This window comes from Rattus norvegicus, chromosome 5, assembly GCF_036323735.1.
Source record: "Rattus norvegicus strain BN/NHsdMcwi chromosome 5, GRCr8, whole genome shotgun sequence".
In the NCBI taxonomy this organism is placed as follows: domain Eukaryota; kingdom Metazoa; phylum Chordata; class Mammalia; order Rodentia; family Muridae; genus Rattus; species Rattus norvegicus.
In genome coordinates this window covers 148,393,951-148,419,090 of record NC_086023.1, presented here as the reverse complement: position 1 = coordinate 148,419,090, position 25,140 = coordinate 148,393,951, and the positions used below count along the sequence as shown (strand labels likewise).

Genomic DNA, 25,140 nt, shown 5'->3' with positions numbered 1-25,140 from the left:
GCAGGAGTGAGGATGGAGAAACTGAGGCTCAAAGCGTGACACTGCCCTCCTGAGATGTGTGGCCCATCAGCCTCTGCTTACTCATCATCTAGATAGATAGATAGATAGATGATGGATAGATAGATAGATGATGGATAGATGGATAGTGGATAGATGGTGAATGGTGGGTAGGTGGATAAATGATGAGTGGGTGATACATGAGTAAATGGGTAGTTGACTGGGTAGTGGGTACAGCAGATGGATGGTGGGTAGATGGTAAATGAAGGGGTGATGGGTAGGTTATGGGTGGGTGGATGAGTGGACAGATGGATGGATGGTGGGTAGAGCAGATGGATGGATAGATGGTGAATGAGTGGGTGGTGGATAGATATATGATGGGTGGGTGGATGGACAGATAGAGGGACAGGTGGATGGACAGATGGATGGTGGGTAGATGGTGAATGAGTCGGTGATGGGTAGATGATGGATGAATGGATGGATGGATGGATGGATGGATGGATGGATGGATGGATGGATGGCGGGTACTCAGCGCTAGTTCACAGACCCAGAGATTTCACCACATGCTCGCCCACACCCACTCACCAACAGATCTTCACAAGAGGACAAACTCCTCCCATCGGCCAAAGGCCGCCTGCATCCTGAGGAGCTGACGTACCCTTCCTGATTGCTCCTCACAACCACGTTCCTGTACAATGAGCCTTGTGGCCTCACCCTTCTGTGTCCTCAACCCAGTAGATGATGAGTGGACCCTGCACCCAGAGTATGGGGTGCAAAGGGGTCCCTGGTGGGGCTGCTTGTGAGCGCTCTGCAGAGAATGAGTACTGAGCTCCAGATCTCATCCTCAAAGGAAGCCATGAGCGACCTTACCAGGGCAGCCAATGAGTGCTGCTGCTGCTGCTGCTGCCTCTGAGCTGCCTCTGGTCAAGTTCTGTCGGCACTCCATCGTCCACACATGCAGCCCTTGCCACAGCTACAAGCTGCCCACGGTCCCATGTGACAGAGGAGGAAACTGAAGCTCACGGAGGTACAAGACTGGCCCAGGGCCTTCGCAGACGTCTCCAGCGTTCCCCAAGCCCTCTTGACCTGTCTCCCACCACCCAGCCCCCGTAGGTATCACTCCCTGTTCCCTTTTAACGGGCCATTTTCCAATTTGCCTCACCCTGAGCAGTAATGCCCATGAAATAACGCTTTGATGTGCTAATTGCTTGTGGGCTTTTTCTCTGATGCCCATTAAAATAAATACATGCCTAGTAAAATAGAAAATAGGAAATGTTTGCCCGGGCCTGACCCAGACTCCCTCTCCTATCCCGGGTGAGCAGCTTTGGGGAAGGAGGGAAAGAAGAAAAATTGGGAGGGGTAAGGGAGAGAGAGAAGCTGGGAGGGAGGAGAGGGCAGAATGGGAGGGACATGGAAACATGTGGCAGGTGGGCAGGCTTACCCTCTCCTGCGCAGCACAGCCCAGGACAACCACGTTCCTCTTTCTCTTGAGAAGGCTCCATCTTGGCTGCTGCTCCTGGCTTGGGCCAACTGAGCACAGACCATATGAATTAAGGCCCCACGGGCAAAAGAATAAGAATGTCCATGATGGGGCTGGGGATTTAGCTCAGTGGTAGAGCGCTTACCTAGGAAGCGCAAGGCCCTGGGTTCGGTCCCCAGCTCCGAAAAAAAGAACCAAAAAAAAAAAAAATGTCCATGATGGTCCCTGATAAGGGGATACAGGGACCTCAAGACTTCCAGCCCCTGGGGGTCAAATTCCCTGTCTGCATCTCCCGCAGGAAAGAGACAGAGTGGGTTACAAGGACCTGCTGTCCCCAGAATTCTGCCTAGAAGTAATGCAGGAAACCACATGAAATAATCTATTACTGGAAAATGAGAAAACCCTCCAGGGTGGTCCCCTCCCCCAACCCCCCACACTGATACACAGACACAGACAAAGACACACACACACACACACACACACACACACACACACAGACACACACACACACAGCAGTGCCAGCGCACAGGGTAAGGAAGGAATGAGGCTGCCAACAGCGAGGGGCCTGTTCCGGACCTGAGCCAACAGGGGTGGGGCAACCAAACAAGGAAGCTGACAGGCATGGGTTCGAAGCCCAGCACCTCTACTGTGTTCCGTTCCACCCCCCCAACGTCTCCTCCCAGAACCCCACTGACCCTCCTGTGAGACAGAGACGTCCCACTCAGAGGATCTCGGGGACAAATGGGATTAGTGTTTCCTAGAGCAACGTTCAGCGAGCAGACAGCACGAACAGCTATTCGTCAGCTTACGCTTGCTAATTACTATTTGTGGAAATGCAGCATGGGCAGGCTGTTCTGTAACACTGAACACTACATTTATTTCTGTTGTATACTCGTCTGTGACTCTATTATGTTTGTACGGTGTATCATTTCATGTGGCTGTATAAGTCTAGTATATATTTTACTATATACTGTGTATTACAAACTGCTATAAATGGGCATTTATAAGCCACATCCCGTTACCACCACGGAAGGGCCAGGAAACAAGGCAGGCAGGCACCTCTGTCTCTCAGTCACACCAGGGACAGTGCTGTCTCACACCAGGACTTAGGACTGGGGTTAGTCACCCTCCATGGTGGCATCCCTAAGACATCTCTGTCCCGCTCAGAATGATGATCTCCTGGAGGCATAGCCGTTGGCCCTCGGGAACAAGGAAAGACAGGCACATGAGGTATATGCCTGAGATGCTGCCTCTTGGACATCACCTCGCCACAACACTTATGGATAAGCTGTTAAATTTGCAGTGGTGTGGGACAGACCCCGGGACATGGAGACACAACCTGGCCTAGGCCCGAAACACCTCTTAGAGATAGGGAGAGATTGGAAGGTGAGGGCTGAATGCCTCTGAGGAGACCCCACAGTCGTGGAGAGACTTCAGAAACAGCACTATCCCCTCAGGAACCTTGGCGGAGCAAAGGGGTTAGGTGCTACAAGTGCCGTCCTCGTCAGGACAGAACTCAGTTGGAAGATCACACTGAAGGCGCCTCCCTAGGCCAACAGCCCCATTCCTGAGCTGATGGCGCCACTTGGTGGCCAGATCCTTGATAGCAGCTCCGGGACCTGCAATCTTAGGCTCACACAATTTTAGGATCATGAGCTTCTTGCTGTGCAGTTTGCAGTCTGTTGCTTGACCTCTCTGAGCTGGGACGGGGGAAGGGGGGCATTGAGAGGGACACAGCTGTGCACAGTGCACCCTGCAGGCTGTTTTGCTTCTGTCACAGCTTCATGGGTATAGTTCTGTCCCCGGCCTCAAAGTTGCTATGTCGCCAAGATGAACTTGAATTTCAAATCCCCCTGCCTCCACCTCCCGAGTATTAGAAGTACACTCACTTGACATCACACTGGGATTGTATTTGGTGCTAGAGATGGACCCGGGGCTTCCTGTGCAGCCAGGCAAGGCATCCACCAACTACACTCTGTCCAGCCCCAGGCTCCCATCTTCTTTTGTGTTAATCTCTGGGACAGATGTGGGACTGGGTCTCTGCTCGAATCCTTTCTCATTTCAAAAGCTGTTGGCCCAGGAGGGAACCATGTAATTAAGAAGAAGAGACACACAAAGGAATCCCGTTCAAGGCTCGCCACCCTCCTCCCTGCCAAATCCTGTAACCAATTGCATTATGAAAACAAGACTCCTTCACCCTTTCTTTTTTTTTTTTTGGAGCTGGGGACTGAACCCAGGGCCTTGCGCTTCCTAGGCAAGCGCTCTACCACTGAGCTAAATCCCCAACCAAGACTCCTTCTCGAAACCTGGTGAGCCACGTGCTCCAGGGCCAGGAGCTCTCACTGTTGCCCAAGGAAAGAAAAGAAAGACTTTTTTTTTTTCTTTCAAAATCCTGATTAGTTTAGTCCTGTGAGTCTATGTGAAAATCGGGGGAAAAAAAAACAAATTAGAGGGAACTTGCTGCTCGAGGATAGACCCTGGCTGTCTGGAAGTCGCTTGGGTTTCATAGTTTTGAGAATTGTTTACAGCCTTGGATTAATCAAATCTGCATCGGAGAGAGACAGGGAAAGGGTGGCCGTTACAGAGACCTGAAGCAAACTTGGGGAGAAGAGATAAGTTAGTGCCAGGATTTAGAGCAGGAAAACCCAAGAAGCTGGCACTTTACCCATCGGAACCCAGGGTGAGTGGGCAGGTTCTAGAAACACCGCACAGGGAATGAGTCACACAGGGTCCTCATCCCCATCCAGTAGGGACATCTGTAGCTTCTGCCCTCCAAGTCCCCAACCTTGGCATGTGGTGACGGCCCCTCCTCCCTGTGGAACCACTGCCTATCTCCTCCAACCTAAGACAACCTTGTGTCTCTGACCCCCACCCCCACTTCTCCCCACTATATAAATGAGCAGAGCCTCAGGCCTGGCTGGCCAATCAGAGCATGGAGTTCCTGGACACAGTGTAGGTCAAGGATAGGCAGAGTACCCGGTCAGAGCCAATGAAGCCGGAGCCTGTGAACTTGGAGCTTGAAGGATTTGAGCTGCAGAGCCAATGGCATCTTGGGGAGAGGCCTGACCATACAGGAAGTGGCCCATCAGAATGGAGACTGGAGCCAAGGGCAAGGAAAGATAGGGACTGCTGACATCACTGAACATAGGGTCTTCAAGCACAGACCCCCTCAGACACTTTCTTGGCTAAAGTCCTTGTCGTCGGCATCCAGAGCGTTGATCATCTGTCCAGCCTCCAGTGCCTGCGATTGTCTCCTGAGAAACTGGCCAGCTGCTTCCCCCATCTGCATCCCAAACTCTTCTGGTGCAAAAATTCTTCCTCCTGGAGCAGCCCACTGCCAACTCACACACTCACACATACTCTCTCTCTCTCTCTCTCTCTCTCTCTCTCTCTCTCTCTCTCCCTCTCTCATGAGCTGGACCTGTAATAAGGCCTAACTGGGTGGAGGTAGTTATGGCCTCACACCAAGGGAAGCTCTTGCCTCACGCCTCTCCTGCCCTCAATTTCCCTGGCTGAGTCCTCTCTACCCCACAGTCTGCTTAGTGGGGTCCTCACCCCCTGTGAACTCCTCTGCCCTCAGGCATGGGGCTCTGCTCTTCACAGAACAGCCTAGCCCAGCTGTGAACCTGCTGGCTCCTAGAATAGGGTAACAGTAGCTGCTAAGTCTGCTGAGCCCATCCTGTGTGCTGAGGGGTGATGTTCATTGTGGGAGGGGGAGGGACAAAGCCTGCACCAGCATTGAAGAAGCCTCACCAGCATTGAGGAAACCAGAACTTCCCACTTCTGCACTGACCCGGATGAGTCCCATCCACCCCAGAATGAGAACACAAATGCTGCCTCTCTGGGCTTGTGGGAAAGCTTGTGAGTGGCTTCCCAGCTCTCCCTGCGGGCAAAGGTCGAAGCCCGGCCCAGCCTGGGATCCAGCAGGACCTGCTTCAAAGTCACCATCCTTCCCTACGCATGGATATGGGATCCCTTCCACCTCCAATTTCATCTACTGTTTGAGGGAGCATACCAAGTCATACTTGCACAAGAGGGACCTGGCAATGTCTCCCCCTCACCTAAAAGTCTTGAAGGCTTCTGACCACCCTCCAGATTAAACCCAAAGTTCAAGACCAGTTCAAGGCACCTACAGAGGCTCTCAAGCCTCTTCCCAGGCCCTGGCTACTCTCTGGCCCCATGGAGTTTACTCCAGACCTGCTGTCCCACCCCAGACCTCCCGCATGCTTCTCCCGGGCTCCGCTTGTTCTTCCTACCTCCTGCCTTTCTGTATCTGTGCTGAGGCTGGACTCTGCCAGGAGGCCTTCACCAGCTCCAGGCTTCACCCGACACTGCCACAGCCTGTTTCCCCATTCTACAATCCTGGCTAGAATCTCCACATGGTTCTCTAATGCCTGTGGTCCTTCCCCAGCACAGGAAGTGCAAAATACCAGAGGCCACGGGGCATTTTCCATTTTATCCCAAGCACTGAGGGTGTGTACACTGCCTTCCGCGCGGCTTCACTGATGTGAAATGTGCACGTGAACAAACCTAGCCATAAGGAGTGACTATTTTATGAACCGGGCTACTCAGACCTCCTTCCACCAAGCCCTGCATCCCACTGACTCCCACCCTGTCCCCCGTGTGCCTCATACCCTGTGTCCTCGGAAGACTTTGCCTGGCCGCCAAGACTCTTCCACCCTCTCCTTACAAACCCACATGTGCCCAGCAGGTCCTGCCCCGTGATTAATCAGCCCTTGGCTCTCTGGAAGCCCTGGGCACGGGTATCCTGTAAGAGGGCACAGGGCCCCAGCAAATAGCCAAGGATGCTTGGAAGAGAATCCACACCCTGGGTTCCTAAACCCTCTACCCATGCCTCCCTGGGAGACACTTCCTGGATACTTGGAGCCTAGCAGTCTCTCCGCGCCAGGCACAGGCAGTGCCCATGGGTGCGGCTCTACTCGTTCGCTTCCGTTTGGGGGTCCTTGAAAAGGGAGCATCTTTCCGTTTCACCAAGGAGGGCCCAAGACCCGTAATTGGTCCAGGACCACGCAACACTGGCAAAGAGAGGCCGTAGAGTCAGCCAACCAGCTTCTTTCCTTTCCGCTCTGTTCTTTCCTTAGCACCTGTCCTGGGTCCACAGCATCTGTTGAATGACTGAGCTATGGAGACGGCCGCTGTCCTGAAAGCCTCCGTGCTCACTTCTCCTTGGTACCTGAGCTCCAAGACCTTCAGAGTGGTGCAGCAAGGACCACAGACCAGGCTGCCCTAGAGAAACTGCAGGTTCCGAACCCTGGGCACAGAGAACTCTGTTGGCAAGTGTCCAGTGAGCTGAGGTCCCCATGAGGAACACTGCACGTGCTGGGGTAGGTTCCTGGCCCATACGAGGAGGCCCCATCAGCCCAGCCTGTGCAGGCCAGTCAGCCACAGAGGCTCGGGGGAGTTGCTGAGGCTGGAGAATGTTTCCCACCATTGTTGGCAGGCCAGACTCCAGGGCTCAGATTTCCTTTCCACAGCTGAGAACGAGCCTTATTGAGTCGCCAGGTAGCTGAGTATAGGACCCAGGATCTGACAACCAAAGGAAGAGGAGCCCCCACACCAGCCCTCGGGTCAGTGAGGAAAGGACTGCCGCTCAGAGCGCTGCTGGCTGACCCCAGGAAAGCAGGCATGGAATGGGGAGCAGGAGTGAGAGTCTGTACTGGGTTGCTGCTCTAATTGTGGGACACACAAGATGACATTTCCAAAGTAGTGGACAACACAAAGATGTCCAGGGTGACCCAGGCTCAGTAGACATCACCCTGACTCAAATTCAGCCACCTCAGGCTTCCCAGATACCCAGAAGAGACACAGACCTGGGCACCTAAAGCCAGACTTCTCTCCAGCGAGGACCAGGGGGGTCATGGGTAGACTCAGTAAAGACACTGAGTCCCTCTCAAGGCCACCCCCTCCGTCCTGCCTGATATGGAGGCTCGGTACACAGTACCTGGAAAACAAATGCCTGAGGAGATGATTCCTAACTGGTACCTCCACCTGCCCCCCCTGCAGCACCATCCTTTGCTGTCCCAGAGTCCTGCTTTAAGGACAAACCCAAGACAGGAACCTTGCCACTTGCCACCACTCAGCCTTCCCATTCATAACGCGGGGGTGCTGGGTGAGCCTTCTCTGGCTGGTTACTGGGAGCACTGTCTGAGGTCACAGGGAGGAACACGAGGCTTAGCAGGCAGGACGTGAGGTCTTGGTGTGGCTGCCGTCACCTTCATCAGCACCACGCTACTGTCCCTGTCCCCACAGCCGCTCCATCTCAGCATCCCCGCGTGTGAACCCACATCCACATCTTCCTCCCAATCCCAGTCACCACCTCTAATTGCATCCAGGGTGTACAATGAACCGCATTTAATTTTTTTTCTCAAGGAACAAAAAAAAAAAAGAAAAAAAAGAAAAAAGAAAGAAATCACTCAGAGTCAAGAATTGACTGGGTAAAGAATTAACTGGAGGAAAAAGAAAACAGGAATATATTAAGCTTTCGGTGGGAAAAATCATGCACGCAGTCGCTCACACGCCCCTTCTCTGCGCTTTCACCTCTGCACACATCCCTGCTCCCAAACATACATGAGCACAATCAGACACACGTACACTCAACACTAGTCATCGTCCCACACTCCCAGCAGTCACAAGCACGTGTCCCCTCCTGCTCAGCCCTAGGGCAGCAGGGAAGACCTACAGCCATCCTCTGCAGGCTCCCTTGCTAAAGTAGCACAGCCAGACTAACTCTAGCTACAGGGGACATTTCCAGGACTCTGTGGGAGGTGGCCAGGTCACAAGAGTCCTTAGATGACTCTGTTCTCCAGGACAGCCAGCCGTTTGCTCACAGCTTCCAGTAGACGTAGAGTTAAGGGCAGGGGCAGGTGGTCAGAGCTGGAGTGATGGTTTCTGGTTTCCTCCCAGGAGCTACAGCCAGAACTTTCCCTCCCTTCACCTCTACCACAGGTACTCAGCTGTGATTATTAGTCCTGAGGAACCCCTACTATGTGCTATCTGAGGCTGGGAAGCCACCAGACACCTGAGAAATGATCCCATAAACTCCATATTTCGGGGGCATGCCCAAAACTCTATCTGTGCCCCATCCCTAGAACTTGGCTTCTGCCTCAGTTTCTCTACCATATTGGAGGATCCTCTGAGTTTGACAAAGTCTATCACAAGGCAGGTGTGATGTGAACCTATCTAGTCAGAATCTAGGCCATAGCAGGTGGAGGCTGCCCCAAGATTTAGGAACCCCTAAAGCCAGACCTGTCTGTGGTCACAGACCCTCCGTGCTCCTCCAGCCCTCCCCAATTCCTGCCCCCACAGCCTGAGAAAGGATATGCTTCCTGGTCAGGTCCTGCAACAGACCCTCCACCTTGGCCTCAAACCTCACTATGGACTCACAGGCACACGGGTCTTCTTCCTCTGTGGTGGAGAGAAGAGAGAGAAGGGAGACCCCTGCTGAACAATGGTAGGGAGGTGACCAGTCATTGCTGGGGCTGACACATGGGAAATTGGGGTGGGGGTGATCTGACAGGACAGAAGGAGGAATAGCAGCAGGACATCAGAGTCTCTAGATGGCACAGGAGGGGTGATGAGGAGTGAGCTTTGTATGTCCCCAGAGCCCAGTCCTCAGGGAACTGGGATGAGCACCTGCTGTGAGGAGATATGCGAGTCACCTTAGCTGAAGACACCCTGGGCCTGACATCTGGAGTGCGTGCGTGCGTGTGTGTGTGTGTGTGTGTGTGTATGTGTGTGTGTGAGCATGTGCACATGCATGTGTGCACATGTGTGCATGTGTGCATGTCTCTGTGTGTATGTGTGTATGCATGTCTGTGTGTGCATGAGTGTATGCCTGTGTGTGCATGTGTGTATGTACATATGCATGTGTGCATGTGTATGCATGTCTGTGTGTGCATGTGTGTGCATGTGTATGCATGTCTGTGTGTGCATGTGTGTATGCCTGTGTGTGCATGTGTGTATGCCTGTGTGTGCATGTGCACATACATGTGTGCATATGTGTGCATGTATGCATGTCTGTGTGTGCATGTGTGTGCATGTGTATGCGTGTCTGTGTGTGCATGTCTGTGCATGTCTGTGTGTACATGTGTGCATGTCTGTGTGTGCATGTGTATGCATGGGTATGCATCTCTGAGTGTGCATGTCTGTATGTGCATGTATGTATGTACACATGCATGTGTGCGTGTGTGTGCATGCCTGTGTGTATATGGGTGTCCCTGTGTACATGCATGTACATGTGGTGGACGTCATTGCTCAAGTGCCATCTACACAGTTTTTTGAGACCAGGACTTTGTCTTGAAACTCACCAAGTAGGTCAGGTTATTTCTGTCTCTTTATCTGTGTTTTACAAGCGTGCCACACCTGGGTTTTTAAATTCACTTTCTATGCACGTGAGTGTTCTGTCTGCATGTATGTATGCAATCTGCATCCATGCAGTGTCCTCAGGGGATGTCAAGAACTGTAGTTACAGACAATTGGGAGTTAACAGGTGGAGGCTGGGAACCAAACTCAGGTCCTGCTGAAGATCAACGTGTTTGTAACCACTGAACCATCCAACCCTCCAGCCCTCTGGCTGCTTTGTTTTGTTTGTTTGATATTTTAGGTGGGTTTGGGGGACAGAATTTATGCTTGCAAAACGTGGTAACCTACTTTTTCTCATTGTCCAGGAACCCAGTCTTTTTGATGCAAGGATCAGACCATGGGCCAAGACATCAGGAGAGCCAGGAAGCCAGCAGGGTTCAATCCTGACTCCCCAACAATCAAAAGTGGTCCCACCCCTCTGGCCTTGGCTTTCCTGGCTACAAAAGTGGATCATGATCTTCCTACCAAATTGGGCAGGTGACAGAATACACAGAACACTGGGTACAGAACTGGTCAGAGAGGCAGGGCCAGCACATCTCGGCTGGTGGTGAGCTACCCAGCCCATCGCTCGTGCTGCCATCCCTTGGTGTAGCACTCTGATATACCCATCCCACCTCTGGTCCAGGGCAGCTCTATTCCCAGCAGAGCCCGTCCTACTGGTGACCTTCGACCTCACTCACCCACACAGATTTTTTTCTGCAACTTCTTGCCAATCTGGTTGATGGTCTTGAAGTCGGCTGTGTAAAAGTAGTGGTCGGCCACTGGCTCTGAGGCAATTTCCCTCAGCTCCTCTTCCACAGCATTGCCCACACCCACGGCAAACATCTTAAAGCCTGTCAGAGGAATCGGACACGGTAAGGCTGGCCTCCAGGGCTGGCAGGCAGAGAGGTGCCTGAGCCTCCTGGGAAAGCCTAGACAACCTGTGCCAGACACTTCCTGGTGGGAACTGCTAGGACAGCAGGCCCAGTGCCTGCATTAAGAACAAATCTACACAGTCTGAGGTTCTGCCGGGTGTCCCTGTTTAGTGATCTTTGTCTTGTGAGCTTTACCTGACCCTCAAAACACTTGCCTGGGGGTTACTATTTCCCTCACTTAGATAAAATGGTATGAGCTGTCTCAAAGGGGACTTGTCTTCCAACAGTTGGTGTGCTCTCAGGAACCAACCTTCTGCCAGGAAAGTTGTATATCTCAGCAAAAAAAAAGGGCCACAGGAAAAGCCACCTGGTCATCTGGGGCCTCGGTTGTGTCATCAGATATGAGAGAGAATTGACCTAACGAACGCCTCCCTGTTTGAAGCGATCTGGGTTTAAAACATTAATTATGTCACTGAACTACAGCAGAGCTGTGCCCCTGGGTATCCCTGGCCATCAGCGAGGTCCAGAGCCTAGACAGACAGCACATACCAAGGTCCTTGGCCTTCCTGGCAGCGTCATTAATGTAGTCCTGGCTCCGGCCATCAGTGAAGACGATGCCCACCTTCTGGGCTCCGGGCCTTGCCCCGCTGGACACAGTGAAGGAATTGTCTATGAGATACTTCAGGGCGGCGCCTGTCATGGTGCCCTTCTCCATGTAGGACATGTTCCTCACAGCGGCCTTAATGTCCTTCTTGGTGTGGAAGCGACCAAGCGGGAACTCCTGGCGTATAGAGCTTGAGTACTGTACCAGCCCGACCTGGGCCAGCCTGTCGGACACATCTAGAGTATCCACAATCTGGTTGATGAACTTCTTCACCAGCTCAAAGTTCTCAGGCCGCACACTCTTGGATCCGTCAATGAGGAAGACCAGGTCAGTGGCTGAGCCGTTTCCACCGCCTCGGCAGACTGTGGAGGACACAATGACAAGGAGAGGAAGCTTGGGAATATGGTCATCGGTTGCCACCGTTGGCTGGGCTGGCACTGGGCTCAGTGCTATCTTGTATCTCTGTATCTCAGGATTCCCTCTACCAAGCCAGAGCTCCTGGCCCCATTTTCCAACCTTGGAAACATCTGATAAATGACACAGCTCAAAACCGGTGGCACCAAGATTTTACCTCAGGATCTGTTCCTCCCCTTACCAGGACACACGCATCGCCTAGTGTGTTGAAGGGACTGGAGTCAGGACAGAACCTTCCACAGTTAACAGGCTCTGGGAGGCAGCTGTCTGCCTTGTGGATTGGTCCAGAAGCAGGGAGCAGGGTGCCTCAGATGGGTCTCCTGAGGAGCGGCCAATCCCTGCCATCTCCCCTTCCCCTCCCAGTCCCCGGCCCAGGGCTCCACCATGTTCAGCCACTGACCATTGCAGGTCTTTCCATCGCTGTTCAGGGTGAAGCCCTCATGGCAGGCACAGGTGTAGGAGCCTGGAGAGCTGACGCACACCTGCTCACAATAGTGGTCCCCTGTGGCACACAGGTCTGACACTGGGGAGAGAAGAGGAGACTCAGATATCACACTCACAAATGCTTGAACACCTCGGCCAAAATACTTCTCTCTGACCATGAAGAGCGGCCCTTTGCACATTCAAGGAAACACACACACCACACACACACACACACACACACACACACACACACCACACACACACCACACACACACACCACACACCACACACCACACACACACACCACACACACACACCACACACCACACACACACCACACACCACACACACACCACACACCACACACACACACACACACCACACACACACACCACACACCACACACACACACACCACACACACACCACACACCACACACACACACACACCACACACACACACACACCATACACATACCACACACACCACACACACACACCACACACACACCACACACACACACACACACACACACACCACGCACACCACACACACACACACACCACACACACACCACACACCACACACACACACACACACGCCCCAAACTAGACAGATCCCGGATCCCACACTAGGGATTCCCACCTAGGGAGGGTAAAATGGCTGCAGTCGGAGTAAATACCCAAAGAAGGGAATGATGTTGCCGGTAAAACCAAAGGCCTTTCAAGGCTAATGGCCACACAGGAGCAGGGCCCCTTGGCTCTTCTGTTCACCCCGACTCTAGCACAGCAATGAATACAGCGCACACAGTTCCTTCAGCGAGCCCGTAGCGTGCTGGAAGCTGGTGCCGTGACTCTCCTTTCACAACCCGCACACGGTAAGGAATACACTCTGAGCAACATTACACACATGGGACAGGGTGGGCCCCAGCCTCACCCCTGGTCCCTCACTGCACCTCCTGACCAGTCAGCATGCCCAAGAAATCCTCACACAAAGGCCCATCTTCCCTCCACCGAGGACTCCAAACCTTCCCAGGCCCCTCAACCCTCCCGTGTCATAGAAACCTTCAGTGCTAAGGCCTACCAGATAAGTTGAGGTCGTTTGGTTGTTTCATTTTTAAGACATCCCTCCCTGATGTCTGCAATGTCATCTAAGGCTCTTGAACTGCAGGCTGGGGACTTCCAGAACCCGGTACCCTCTATTATTGGTCCAGCCTGTGTTCACTACTCTACCTCAGCCTGTTCTGGGAGCCCACTCTGCCACTCCTGCAATGCTCTGCCTCCAGATCTTCCTTACCAGGGCTCTGAGCTGGATGCCACACAGCCTCAGCATTGTCAAGTCCAAGGTCTAACCACCCGCCACCGTCAAAGCCCCGCCCCTGGCCTCTCGACTCCGCCCCTCCCGGCGCGAACCGCAAAAGGCCTCTTGGAACTTCTTGGCCAGCTTCTCGATGACATTGTAGCTCTCCACGTAATCCACGTGCTCATCCTGCGGCTCGCTAGCGATCTGTCTCAGTGTAGCCTTGTCCACGCGGCCCACGCCGATGGCGAACAGCTCGATGCCACTGGCTCGCGCGCGCTCAGACACGTCCCGCACACTGTCCTGAGGCCTCCCATCAGTCACGACGATGACAACCTGCACGAGGTGGCGGGAGGGGGGGGGATATATGGAAATCGCCTCAGCAAGCTGTCAGAAGAGTTGACAGAAGAGACAGGAGTCTAAAAAGCACCGAAGTTCGCTCATGGGAGCCAGGCTGGTGGCAGCCAAATTCCTCCCCACACCCCTCTCTCTCTGTCTCTCTCTCTGTCTCTCTCTCTCTTTCTCTCTCTCTCTCTGTTTCTCTCTCTCTTTCTCTCAACTCTGAGGCCTTCTCCATCAAGCAGGTTCTGCTGTCTCACCTCCTGAGATTCTGCATACAGGAACTCTGCAAACAGGGCTATATGCCTTACTCACATTCAAGCTTTCTGGGGCCTCAAGCTACTAAAATTGGCTTCTGGTCTCCCTGAAGTCCCCGTGGTCAGCGTGGGTGAAATCGCCCAGGCAAGAAACTAAACCCGTGAAGTGTAGTTCTGCATAATGACCACCAGAGGGAACCCGAGGCTCATGAATGAATGTGGACGCTTCATGCTGCAGCTGTGTTGCCTTGGACCCAGAGGATGGTCAACACCCCGAATCCAGAGAACCAAATCACGGAAGGAAAATGTCCTTTTGTCCTCCTTTACTACCTAGGATGACATCTACCCTTAGCCAATTGCCCCCCTCCCACAGGCCCTTCCTTGCCCTGTGCCCTAGAAAGAGGGGCCTCAGCCTGGCAGTGCTCTGGTGCCTGGTCTGGGCCAAAAGTGGGGCTTCTGCTTTGCGACCCTTGCTGGCGTGGGTCTCTGCCTCAGTGTGGGGCCAGGGTGAGTGAAATGACTCATCAGCAGGAGCCCCAAGGGGTCAACTGTTATTTTAGAACACAACACGTAGTCCCCTGGGAAGTGATTCTGCACATTCCTCCCTCCAGGGACCTGGGGTGAAACTTAGCTGTGACTCTGAGCTGTTACACTCCACCCAGCCCCCTGTGGTTTCTGCTCTATGAGCTACAGCCCAACCTTGAGACTCCAGCCCAACCTTGAGACTCCGGAAGGTGCCTGCTTCCAGAAGCTTCCCTGTCACCTCCGGTCCTCACTTGCAGGCTTGGTCCCTAGTCTGATCTAGGGAAAACAGTTTGCTCTAGAGATGTGCAAGTTGTGAGTGTCAGAGGTCACCATCTCTCCGTAGGCATCACTTGGAGCTACTCCATCCTCTAAGTATGGCTGTCAGCCCCAGCCCCAGAACCTCATTTGAGCAGCCCACACTTCTGGTGTCGCTTCTTTGGGGGCTGGGGATGGCTGGGGTCGTGTGTCACAGTCGCTGAACACTTCTGCGGCTGAGAATTTGGGCAAGTTGTTGGAGCTTTTCCTACCCTGGTTTCCCCACAGGCAAAATGGAGCTTTCAACCCCGGGCAATGGTCTACAGTGTGCTAGGAGTCGGGTACAGAAAGGAGAAAGGAATGGGTTATCCCCTAGATCAGGGTCTGGAGCAGGTAAATGGTAACTTCCCAGGCCAACAAGGGCTGGGATAGACTCAGAGAAAGGACAATGTGGGTAGAAAGTCTGCGTACCGCACTGCACGCCTCTGGAGCCCTCTGTGACGGTGACTCAGGGGACTGTCTCACCTTCCCAAGCACAGGCTTGCTAAGTGCACCGATGCCATCTGGGGCATGCTAGGTGCCAGGACCCTGCTGAGCCAAGCTGCAAGAGAGGTTATTAGTATTCCACTTCATAGGGGGAGAAACTGAGGCACTGTGCTTAAGAGTAGCCCATTCTCGCAGTGGCCAGTATTAATATGGGATGGCAAGGTAGTGGGGTCCTTACCTTCCCCAGAAAATAAGCATTTGGCCCGCCTCTCTCTGCTTAAGGGAAGATCCCAACCCTAGCTCTGTCACTTCTCCAGAGTAATGTTTGCAATGACCTCTCATTTCTAAAACAGATGCTCTGAACAGAGTGGCCCGGAGAACCCTATGGCTTCAGCCCAGACTCCTACTCCAACCTTCCCATGCTGCTTACCTTGCTGATGTCGGAAGATCTGGAGCGCCCCCCCTCAGCGTCACTCAAGGCCTTGGTGATGGCGAATTGCAGCGCCAGGCCAGTCATGGTGCCCGTGGACAGCGGCTGGATGCGGTGCACAGCCTGTAGCAGCGACGCCTTGGAGGTGTGGGCCCGAAGTGGGAACTCCGGCTTGACAGTGCTGGCGTAGTTGACCAAGCCCACCCTCGTGGCATTGGGCCCCACATCCAGTGACTTAATGACCTGGGACAGGAACACCTTCACCTTCTCAAACTCCACGGGTCTCACACTGCGAGAACTATCAACAACGAAGACCAGGTCCGTGGGTCGTGTCCGGCAGAGGTGACCTAGGAGGGGCAGTGGAACGAGACAGAGAGTAAGGGCGGATGTCAGAGTGGCCTTGGGCTCCAGAGAACCCGGGGTGGGTCTCAGTGAGGTAGGTCTTCAGCTCCGTGTGTAGTAGTCTCAGGCATGTGGCTCAGCCCGTGGGGAGGAAGGCGGGAGACCCCTCTGGTCTTAGGCCGCACCCTTCCCTGCACTTCTTTGCAGGAACCTCTAAGGACATGCTAAGGCACGTGGAAATTAGCCCAACTTGCTGGCAGAGTGTTAGCCAGGGGGACACTGAGGGACCAAGACTGGTACAGCTTTAAGGCCCCTCAGGGTACCCACTGTCTCTTCATCAGCAGATTTGGAGTCACTTGCCTGCCAGAACAGGGAAGGAGCAGGAATTCCTGGCGCCACCTTGTCACCCTGGCCAGGTGGACCCCACGCCACCCCAACCCTAGAAACAGTGTTCCTCCAGAGTTCCAGTGAGATGGCACTGGCGAGTGGAAGGTGACAGTGGTGGAACAGGGCAGGCCTGGGTCAGCTCAGGCTCAGCTGCTCTGTGGCCCCACGCAGGGGGTAGCACATCTTTGAGCCTCTCTTCCCATCTGTACAAAGGGAGAGTAAGCAGAGGGTGGGTGTCCGTTCCTATGGCAGAGTTGGGCTCCCTGACAGGCTGCCCTGCCACATGGGAACAAGCCCATTCCCTGTTGGGCACAAAGGACCAGAAAAGGAAAGATGAGCCTCGAAGCCCTGACATCAGAGTTCCTCCTGAGACCCACACTCTCTATGGTGACAGATGCACCCTGATGGCTCAGCCCCCAAGTGGTGAAGCGGGATCCAGAGGCAGAGTTGACCACATCCCAGACTCAGAACCCGATCCCTCAGGGCTCTGGGGCTATCTCATGGCACACACTGAGGCAGGTCCTCCTCCTACCCCTTGGTGGCTGAGCATCTCAGGGTTGCCAGAGCACAGCCCCTGAGAGCCCAACCCTGGAAAAAGCCGAGGAAACGGAACAGACACCTGGCCTCCTGAGCTGCACTCACAGAGCCCTGGGCCTGGTGCCGACCTGACTCGAGCTGGCTCTTTGGGAGCTCCTGGTCCCTGTGGCATGTGTGGTCACCTGTCCCAGCCCCCACTAATATATTATCCCCTGCCCTCCTTGAGCCGACACCCCCAAACCCTGATTGTCATTTACTCTCCATCTGTCTGTGCTCAGCCCTCCAGGCCACTTGTCAAGGGTCATAGTTGCAGTGTGCCCATCACAGTCCTCTTACCTCTGGGCTGGGAGGCAAGACCGAGGCTACCAGGGACCTGTAGCAGCAGCAGGAGCATCAGGCTACAGAGTCCAAAGGCTGGACCAGAGGTGACCTTCATGGCTGCAGCAACAAGGACAGCCAGCGGCAGCGGCACACTGGAGGGGCCAGAGGGGGGCATTGCCTTATCAACCACTGGGCAGGGGACAGAGCCCTTGCCCCAACCCCCAGGGGCGGGGCCAGCCTGAATGGAGGTGTGTGTGTCTGGAAGGGAGGGTAGAAGCAACTGACCACAAGGGCCCCTTTGCCTGCAGAAGCGAGCCACAGAATTCAGGAAATCTCAGGTGGGTGGGGGCGGCTCCTCTGGCCAGAGCCCGTGCTGACTTGGACCTCCCACTCGGGGACACTTGAGCCCTGCACTGCCCCCTCATCCCACACCCAAGTCCTCCTCACCCAGAATCCCAAACCAGTTTGCTCACTAAACATGCTTCCTAAGCATGCTCACATGCTCGCGAGCGCGCACACACACACACACACACACACACACACACACACACACACACACCCCTTCTCCAGCTGCAGCAATTCTCTCCTAAGGCCGCTGGACCTTTGCACGAGCAGGGCCAACTGACCAGCGCTTTCCTCTTACTGCCTCCATCCCAGAACGATCCTCCCAGATCTTAATAGCAACTAACCAGCATGGCTGTGCTTAGCGTGCGGGAGAGTGGGAGTCTGGGGAAGGGGCTGGCTAAGGGCAGGCTTGGGAGCCAGATCGTGCACCTGTGTGACCTTGAGCAGCTTGCTGGGCCTCTCTGTGCCTCATTCCTCATCTGGGAGGAGGGACAGTGCCAGTGCTGTCTCGCAGAGCTAGCTAGAGGGCCAGGGAGAATTGCCTGAACTACCTTTGTTAATCCTCACAACAGAGCGAGTCTTGTGAGATCACACGGGGAGGCAGTGAGAAGATGGGAGAAGGACGATGAGGCAGGGGGTTGCCACTGCTGCAGGGGAAGACCTTGTGCACTTCACTCTGGAAGGGAAAGGGTGCAGACTGGTTTAAAAGGAGGTCCTCGGGCATAGCTGATCTAGTCCACAGTTACATCTTCAGTGACCCTCAAACCCCACAAACCTGTGAGGCAAGCAGACAGATGGGGTCTATTCCCCACTTTCCATACACCAAAGCTGAGGCCAGAGAGGTTCAGCGACTAGCCTGAAGTCACACAGCCTGTTCAAGGGCAGAGTCAAGACACTTTCCCTTTTGTGGCTATGTTAAAGACTACGTGTTCTCTCTGTCTTCTCCCACTTCAGGTTTCGTCTGTCCCCAGCTGTCAGCCCTCTGCATATCTGCAAACCCAGAAGAAACCTCTGTGCTGCCGGCCCTTCCTTCCACTGCTCGGAGGTCTCTCCTCGCCAGAGTGGCTGCAGGGTCCCAGAAACTGCAGCAAATATCCTTTCTCCCAAATTGTGCTGTGTGACTGTCCTCGCCTTTCTGGCATGGGGGATCTGTTCTATCTCAGTCCCCTTCCTAAACCTGAGGCCCAAGGACAGTGCCAAGCAAATGAAGAAGTGAACAGAAAGTAGTAATGAATGAGGTCCCATCTAGGTCACATGAGGGGCAGCAGTGGTGGCAGTGATGGTGGTCACAGGGAGAGGTGTATGTTCTGGTGGATGGCCCTTGGCAGGGCAGACAGGGAGAGCTTGAGTCAGTGCCCATTCTGTGGCTCAAGGGACAGCCTGTTGCTGGGCCCAGCTGGACCCATGAAGCCACCCTTTCAGCTCCCTTCTGAATGGCCGGTCTGTGCCCCCAGGAGCAACACGGGCGCCTTCTCTGTGTCTTTCTCTCCTCGTTAGCAGAGTCCCAAAATAAGCCACAGGTAGGCTTTCAGGAACGGAGTGGGTTGCAGAGAGAAGGGCGGCTTTCACATTCCACCGTGGGGCCGACAGCCGGGGGCATCTGGAAGTTCAGCTTATACGTTGAGGGCAGAAAAAGAAATATTTGTGTTTTAAAAATGTGAAACATTTTCCCTGGCCTCAAAATTAGGAACCATGTGTGCTCTACTTCCACACCCGACAGCCTGCCAGAATCCTAAGGTGCCTGTCTTGGCTCATGGAGGCGAGTGATTGAGTCTACCAAAGTATGTCTGAGGAAGATGAGCCCAGGACTCCCTCTCCAGTGCTGGCATACGGGCCCAGCACTTTCTTCAAACAGTCAATAGTCTCCCATCCCAGACCAGGATGCCCGGCCCCTTATGCAGCAGTGGGTCCCTGCACCCACCACCCATCACTGGTAGTACTGCTTAATCCCAAAACAAACCCTCATTTTATTTTCTAACCTTTCTGAGATAGAGTATCGCCCTTTAGCAATTCACAACAATCCCCCTGCCTCAGCTTTGCAAGTGCTAAGATTGCAAGGTGCAAGCAACCACATTCAGCACATTCAGAGTTATCTAATCTCTCTCTCTCTCTCTCTCTCTCTCTCTCTGTGTGTGTGTGTGTGTGTGTGTGTGTGTGTGTGTGTGTGTGTGTGTGTTCTCACGTTCATGTGTGTGTGAAAGATCAAATTTACCATCAGGTGTCTTCCTCTCTCACCCTCTGCCTTATTTTTTGAGACAGGGTGTGATGGTTTGGATAAGAATGGCCCCTACAGGATCATGTGTTTGAATCCTTAGTTACCAGGGAGTGGAACTATTTGAAAGGATTAGAAGGAGGCGTGGCCTTGTTAGAGGAAGTGTGTCACTGGGGGGTGGGAGGGTTAAGGTTTCAAAAGCCAATGACAAGCCCCAATATCTATCTATCTATCTATCTATCTATCTATCTATCTATCTATCTGTCTGTCTACCTATCCTCCCCCTCCCTATCTATCCATCTATCTATCTATCCATCTATCTATTTATCTATCTACCTATCCTCCCCTCCCTATCTATCCATCTATCTATCTATCTATCTATCTATCTATCTATCTATCTACCTATCCTCTCCCCCTCTCTCCCCGTGGATCATAATACAGCTCTCAACTACTGCTCCAGCACCATGTCTACCTACATGCTACCATGTTCTCCACCATGATGATTATGGACTAAAATTGAACCTGTAGGCAAGCCTCAAATGAATAAGCGCTTTCTCGTATAAGAGTTGGTCATGGTGTCTCTTCACAGCAATAGAACGTGACTAAGACACAGGGTCTCTCAGTGAGCCTGGAACTCACCTAGCTGGACAGCAGCCCCGGGGGACCCATCTGTCTCTGCATCCTATCTCTTCAGTCCTGATCTTACAACTTGTACGCGGGTGTTGGCGATTTGAACTCAAGTCCTCGTGTTTGCATGTCAAGCACTTTACCTGCTGAGCCATCTCCCCAGCCGCATAATTTTACGATTGGAACCAACTCCCTCCTGCTAATAAAATAACAGCCATGAAATAGCTGGTTTGAGGAGCGGTTTGTATATTTACTCCATTCACATGAATTCAAACCGGCTAAATCCAGCTTCCTCGCTTGCATATAACCCAGAACCAACTTGCGCTGTGCCACAGCTTGGCAGCCACGTGGGCTGGAGTCCAGGACCGAATAAAACAGAGGAATAGAGCTGAGAATCAGCGTTTACCACTCTGTTTCCTGAGTGGACTGGAACCTCTGCCACCATGCTTCCCTGAATGGAGCTCTGAGCAAAAAGAAAAAGAAAAAGAAGCAAAGAAAATCTTTCCTTAAATTGCATTTGGTTTTTTTTTTTTTTGGAGTTTTGGGGGTTTCTTTGTTGCTGTTGTTTGTTTTTGTATTTTGTTTTGTTTTTTTTTATTTGTCACTGAAAAATGATCAGTACATTCTTCTGCATGAAAAGATATCTGGGGGCCAAGATCACTCCCGATCAGACTTCAGATAGCCAGAAGCACTAGCTGTCACATGTAGCCTTACAAGAAGAGGATTGATTGCTTGAACCCAGAGTTTGATACAAGGCTGGGCAACCAAGTGCAACCATGACCCAAAAACAGGGGGGAGGGGAGGTAGAAGCAGGCTTCCCAGTCACCTAAGTGATGTAAAACCTCAACTTTCAGGTTCTGAAGAACCTCAAAGATCCTCTAGACCAGCCATCCTGCTGGAGAGGTAGCACGTGGGCCAGAGGATGCGAGGGGTAACTGCTTGGCTGGACTATCTGGACCACTGGGATGTTCATGTCCAGCTATGGCTCCCTCATGCTGGCCTCTCTTGCCTGCTGGGACTTAGCTGGTGAGTAACTGGGCAGACATCCTCGAGGAAGCTGGGGAAGGGTCTGGCTGTGACACTGGTCCCTAGGAACCCAGCCAGCCAGGGATTTGCATTTCCCTGTGGCTGTGACAGCAGAGACCTACCCAGCTGCTGATTCTGCTCCTCAGTGGCTCTGCAGTCTCATGAAGAGCCCCCGACTGAACTCCCAGCTTGCTCTTCTGACATTTAAAATGATTCTGTCGCCTGTGGTCAGTGTCTGGACCGGGTATTTCCAAGTCTTCAAGGAACCGAAATAAAGGCACACAGCATTTGCAAAAACAGCAAGGAAACTATTCAAGAGCAAAGCTACACAAGCAGTCAGACTAGCTGCAAGGGAGCTGAGGGCTGCCTGAGAGAGAAAGAGAGAGGTTCTGAAACTGAGGGGCTCTGGCTAGCTTAGGCCTGCCCTTTATGGAGTTCAAGGGAAAGATGAGCTTGTTACTAGGGAGTTTAGCAAGAGCGATTCTATATGTTGATTGACAGGTTTGGGTTCTGTAACCTTTTCCTACCATGCTTGTCCTGCCCCTTTGATGTATCTGACTTAAACTGTAGGTCTGCTCAACTATGCCCAAGCATAAAATGATAAGTATAGGCTTTTACCAGAGGACACAGTTTGTCTTAGGGAGCATGCACCTAAAACTGTCTAGTCTGCATGAGTCCAGGACCAGATATAGCTAGGAATATATTTGAATAGAAAGAAGCCACAAAAGGAAGTAAGTGTGTGTGTGTGTGTGTGTGTGTGTGTGTGTGTGTGTGAATGAACAATTTTCAGAAGTCAGTTCTCTCCTTCTACCACAGAGGCCCCAGGATCAAACTTGGGTTATCTGCCTGGGTGGCAAACACCTTTACCTGCTGAGCCATCTCACTGGGCCATCTCACTGGAGTGGGGTGAATGTGCAACTCAAGGCAGATAGTCTTGGATGCGCAAGTGCAGTGTTTAGAAGAGGGTTGAGTATAGAGTCCGAGTCTATAGTGCAAGCCAAGCGGAGTTCCGGGTCGCAAGCTATTCCCTACGCTTGCCTGCCTCAATTCTATTACAAATCGGAGTTGTTGCCAAAAGCAATCTGATCCGATGGGAATCCTTAGTCACCCCAAAGTAAAGCAGAGGCCAGGAAAAGGAGGCAGCTGGGCCACCATCCCCTGCAGTCCCAATCACTTATAGAACTGTTGAACATCGAGGTTTTACAAACTAAGTGACTGGATTCCCTGCCACACCAGCAACTGGAACGTTGCTTCTGGAGGATGAAGAGTCATACGTGATGTCACACAGGCCCTGGAAGGGATCACACCAGCTAGAAGCCAAACGCTAGATAAGGTAGGAGGTGTGTGGAGAGGCCAGAAGTCCCACTGTGTTCCACTAACACGTGGTATCTCTGTCCACCTGGGTGACACTCTCAGCCCTCACCTACCGTCCCACCCACTTGTCCACAGAGATCACACACTTCTCCACCTCCTGGATTTACACAGCAGGTTCTGTGCAGAGGTCACCTACCCCTGAGGTCCAGGGTAGGGCACACACCAGCCAGAAGTCACGTGTGTATCATGAGCAAGGCTGCGGCCAGGTCAGATTTGTGCTAGTCTCCCACGTGTTCAGAGATGGACCATGGAAGGGCCCAAGCAATTTAGGGACTGATGGTTTTGCCACTCTTGTAGTCCCCAAGGAACCCATGTTCTCCTGCTCCACGATCCAGAATGATTCTGAGCACTCCAGCAGCTGCCATCTTGCCTGCCCTGTAACAGCCCCTAGCCCAGTTGGCTTCCTCCTGGCTCTTACTCAGGCAACCCTTGGGGGTCCCCATTCCCCATCAAAGAGCCCCTGTCTGAGCCACAAGTAGAGCCTTGAGAAGCCCCTACACGGGCTGCCCAGGAGACCACAACTTGCTTGGCTTGGCTGGCCACATGGACTTCCCCCCAAAACCCAGCTATTTCCTGTCCCTAGGCTGCCCCCTCCCTGCTGCCTGACCACAGGGCACAATCCTACTACACAGCTCAGCTCCAAGGCTCCAGGCCAGCGCCGGGGGCAGGGAATGGGGAGGCAGGCAGTACACCCAGACACCTCCCGGTCCTTGAGAGCCACAGTTTGGTCCGTTGGTCCTATGGTGATAGGACGCAAAGTCGGTCCTCCCTTCTGTGACTGCTGATCTCTCCCCTGTCCTCTTCATGCTGTGGCAGCTTGGGGTCAGAGTAAAGAGGGTCTTCCCATGGATCTTTGCAAGACAAACACACAGGCTGAGGCTGTGGCCCTAGCCCATCCCAACAACCCTCACTTGGGACTGGAAATAAAAGGCCTTCATCTAACCCAAGTGCTGTGGGGCCTTAGGAAAGTCACTCGGTGTCTCTGGGCCTCTTTGAAGCTCCCTTCCCATTGGCGTTGGAGTCACATGTCATCGTTTGCCTGGGGTCTGACTGAAAAAGCAAATAGAAGTGTGGTGGCACACAGCTTTAATCCCAGCACTTGGGAGGCAGAGACAGGTGGATCTCTGAGTTCAAGGCCTTCCTGTTCTACAGAGTGAGTTCTAGGACAGCCAGGGCTACACAGAGAAACCTTGTCTCAAACAAACAAACAAAAACCAAACAGAATTCACAGTGAAATTTTCCATACCCAGGGAGCCCTGATGGGATCTGGGCCAGGAATTTTTCCCCTTTGCTTTTGTTTTTATGTGGTGCTGGGAGTTGAACTCAGAACCCTGTGGGGCCAAGAAAGCACTCTGTCACCAGGTTGTACCCTCAGCACTTGGTCTTTTGAGACAAGGCCTCACTCTGCCGCTCTGGCTAGCCTAAATAACTTGAGATCCTCTGGCCTCAGCCCCCAAGTGTACCACCGTGTCAGATCCTGGCCCTTGGTGACAGATCCTGGCTCAAACTCCTCTAGCTATCTCGTAAAGTCCCTTCTAGATAGGTCCTCAGCTGCCCAGCAGTTCTAGAGGGGGAGGCAGGAGATGAAGACAAAAAGACCTGAAGCCCAAATTTCCTGGACTTTTCCATCTGGGGTGAGAGCTAAGAACCATCATGGCCACCTTTGGGAAGACTGGGCATACTGGGTTCACTACAATTTCTGCTGCTCACCTCCATCTTCTTTCAAGGTAATGCTCTTCAGGATGACATTGGCCAGGGTGAGCAAGCAGAACCCTGCTGTGCCATGCCTGCCTCCTCTCCTCTCAGCTGACAGAACACTGAACCCATCCCCTCCCCCACCATGGTAGTCCTGTACATTCTACAACCTCGGCCTGGACAAGCCTTTACTTAGCACCTGTCCTTCGCTCTGCTTGGTGAAATGCCCCACAACACTGGATGATGTCCACAGCTTATGGGTCTGTCTCCCAGTCCCAGCCTGTGTGTCCCCAGTATCCACAGCAGGCCCTGGCTAGAGGCCATCTTTCTCCTTGTTAACAGAATAGATCCCCCTACCCTGGGAGATGTGGGGATGTTCACACAGCGGCTTGCGGTCAGAAACAGCTTCAGGAGGTGACACTGACAAGCTGGCTAGGCCCCAGAGGACAGGCAGAAGTGCTGTGCACGTGTGTGCTGGAGTAATGGAGACTGGAAGACAGAGGCAGGTCCTCCGTCCCTACATCGCCTG

General features: G+C 53.1%; 1 protein-coding gene across 2 annotated transcripts; it reads right to left on the bottom strand.

Moving 5' to 3' along the window:
- Positions 1 to 7,834: 7,834 nt before the first annotated feature.
- Matn1 (matrilin 1) lies at positions 7,835 to 17,727 on the bottom strand. Of its 2 annotated transcripts, NM_001006979.2 has the most exons (8): positions 17,348 to 17,471; positions 15,746 to 16,092; positions 13,567 to 13,789; positions 12,132 to 12,254; positions 11,263 to 11,679; positions 10,540 to 10,692; positions 8,819 to 8,902; positions 7,835 to 8,333 (listed from the first exon to the last, which is right to left on the bottom strand). In NM_001006979.2, the coding sequence occupies exons 1-8, from the start codon at positions 17,445 to 17,447 to the stop codon at positions 8,284 to 8,286; spliced, it is 1,497 nt and encodes a 498-aa protein (NP_001006980.1). In that variant the 5' UTR covers positions 17,448 to 17,471; the 3' UTR covers positions 7,835 to 8,283. The 2 variants fall into 2 exon arrangements, with proteins under 2 accessions (NP_001006980.1, XP_038965345.1); XM_039109417.2 differs by having other exon boundaries at positions 7,835 to 8,902; positions 17,348 to 17,727.
- Between the last annotated feature and the right edge of the window lie 7,413 nt (positions 17,728 to 25,140).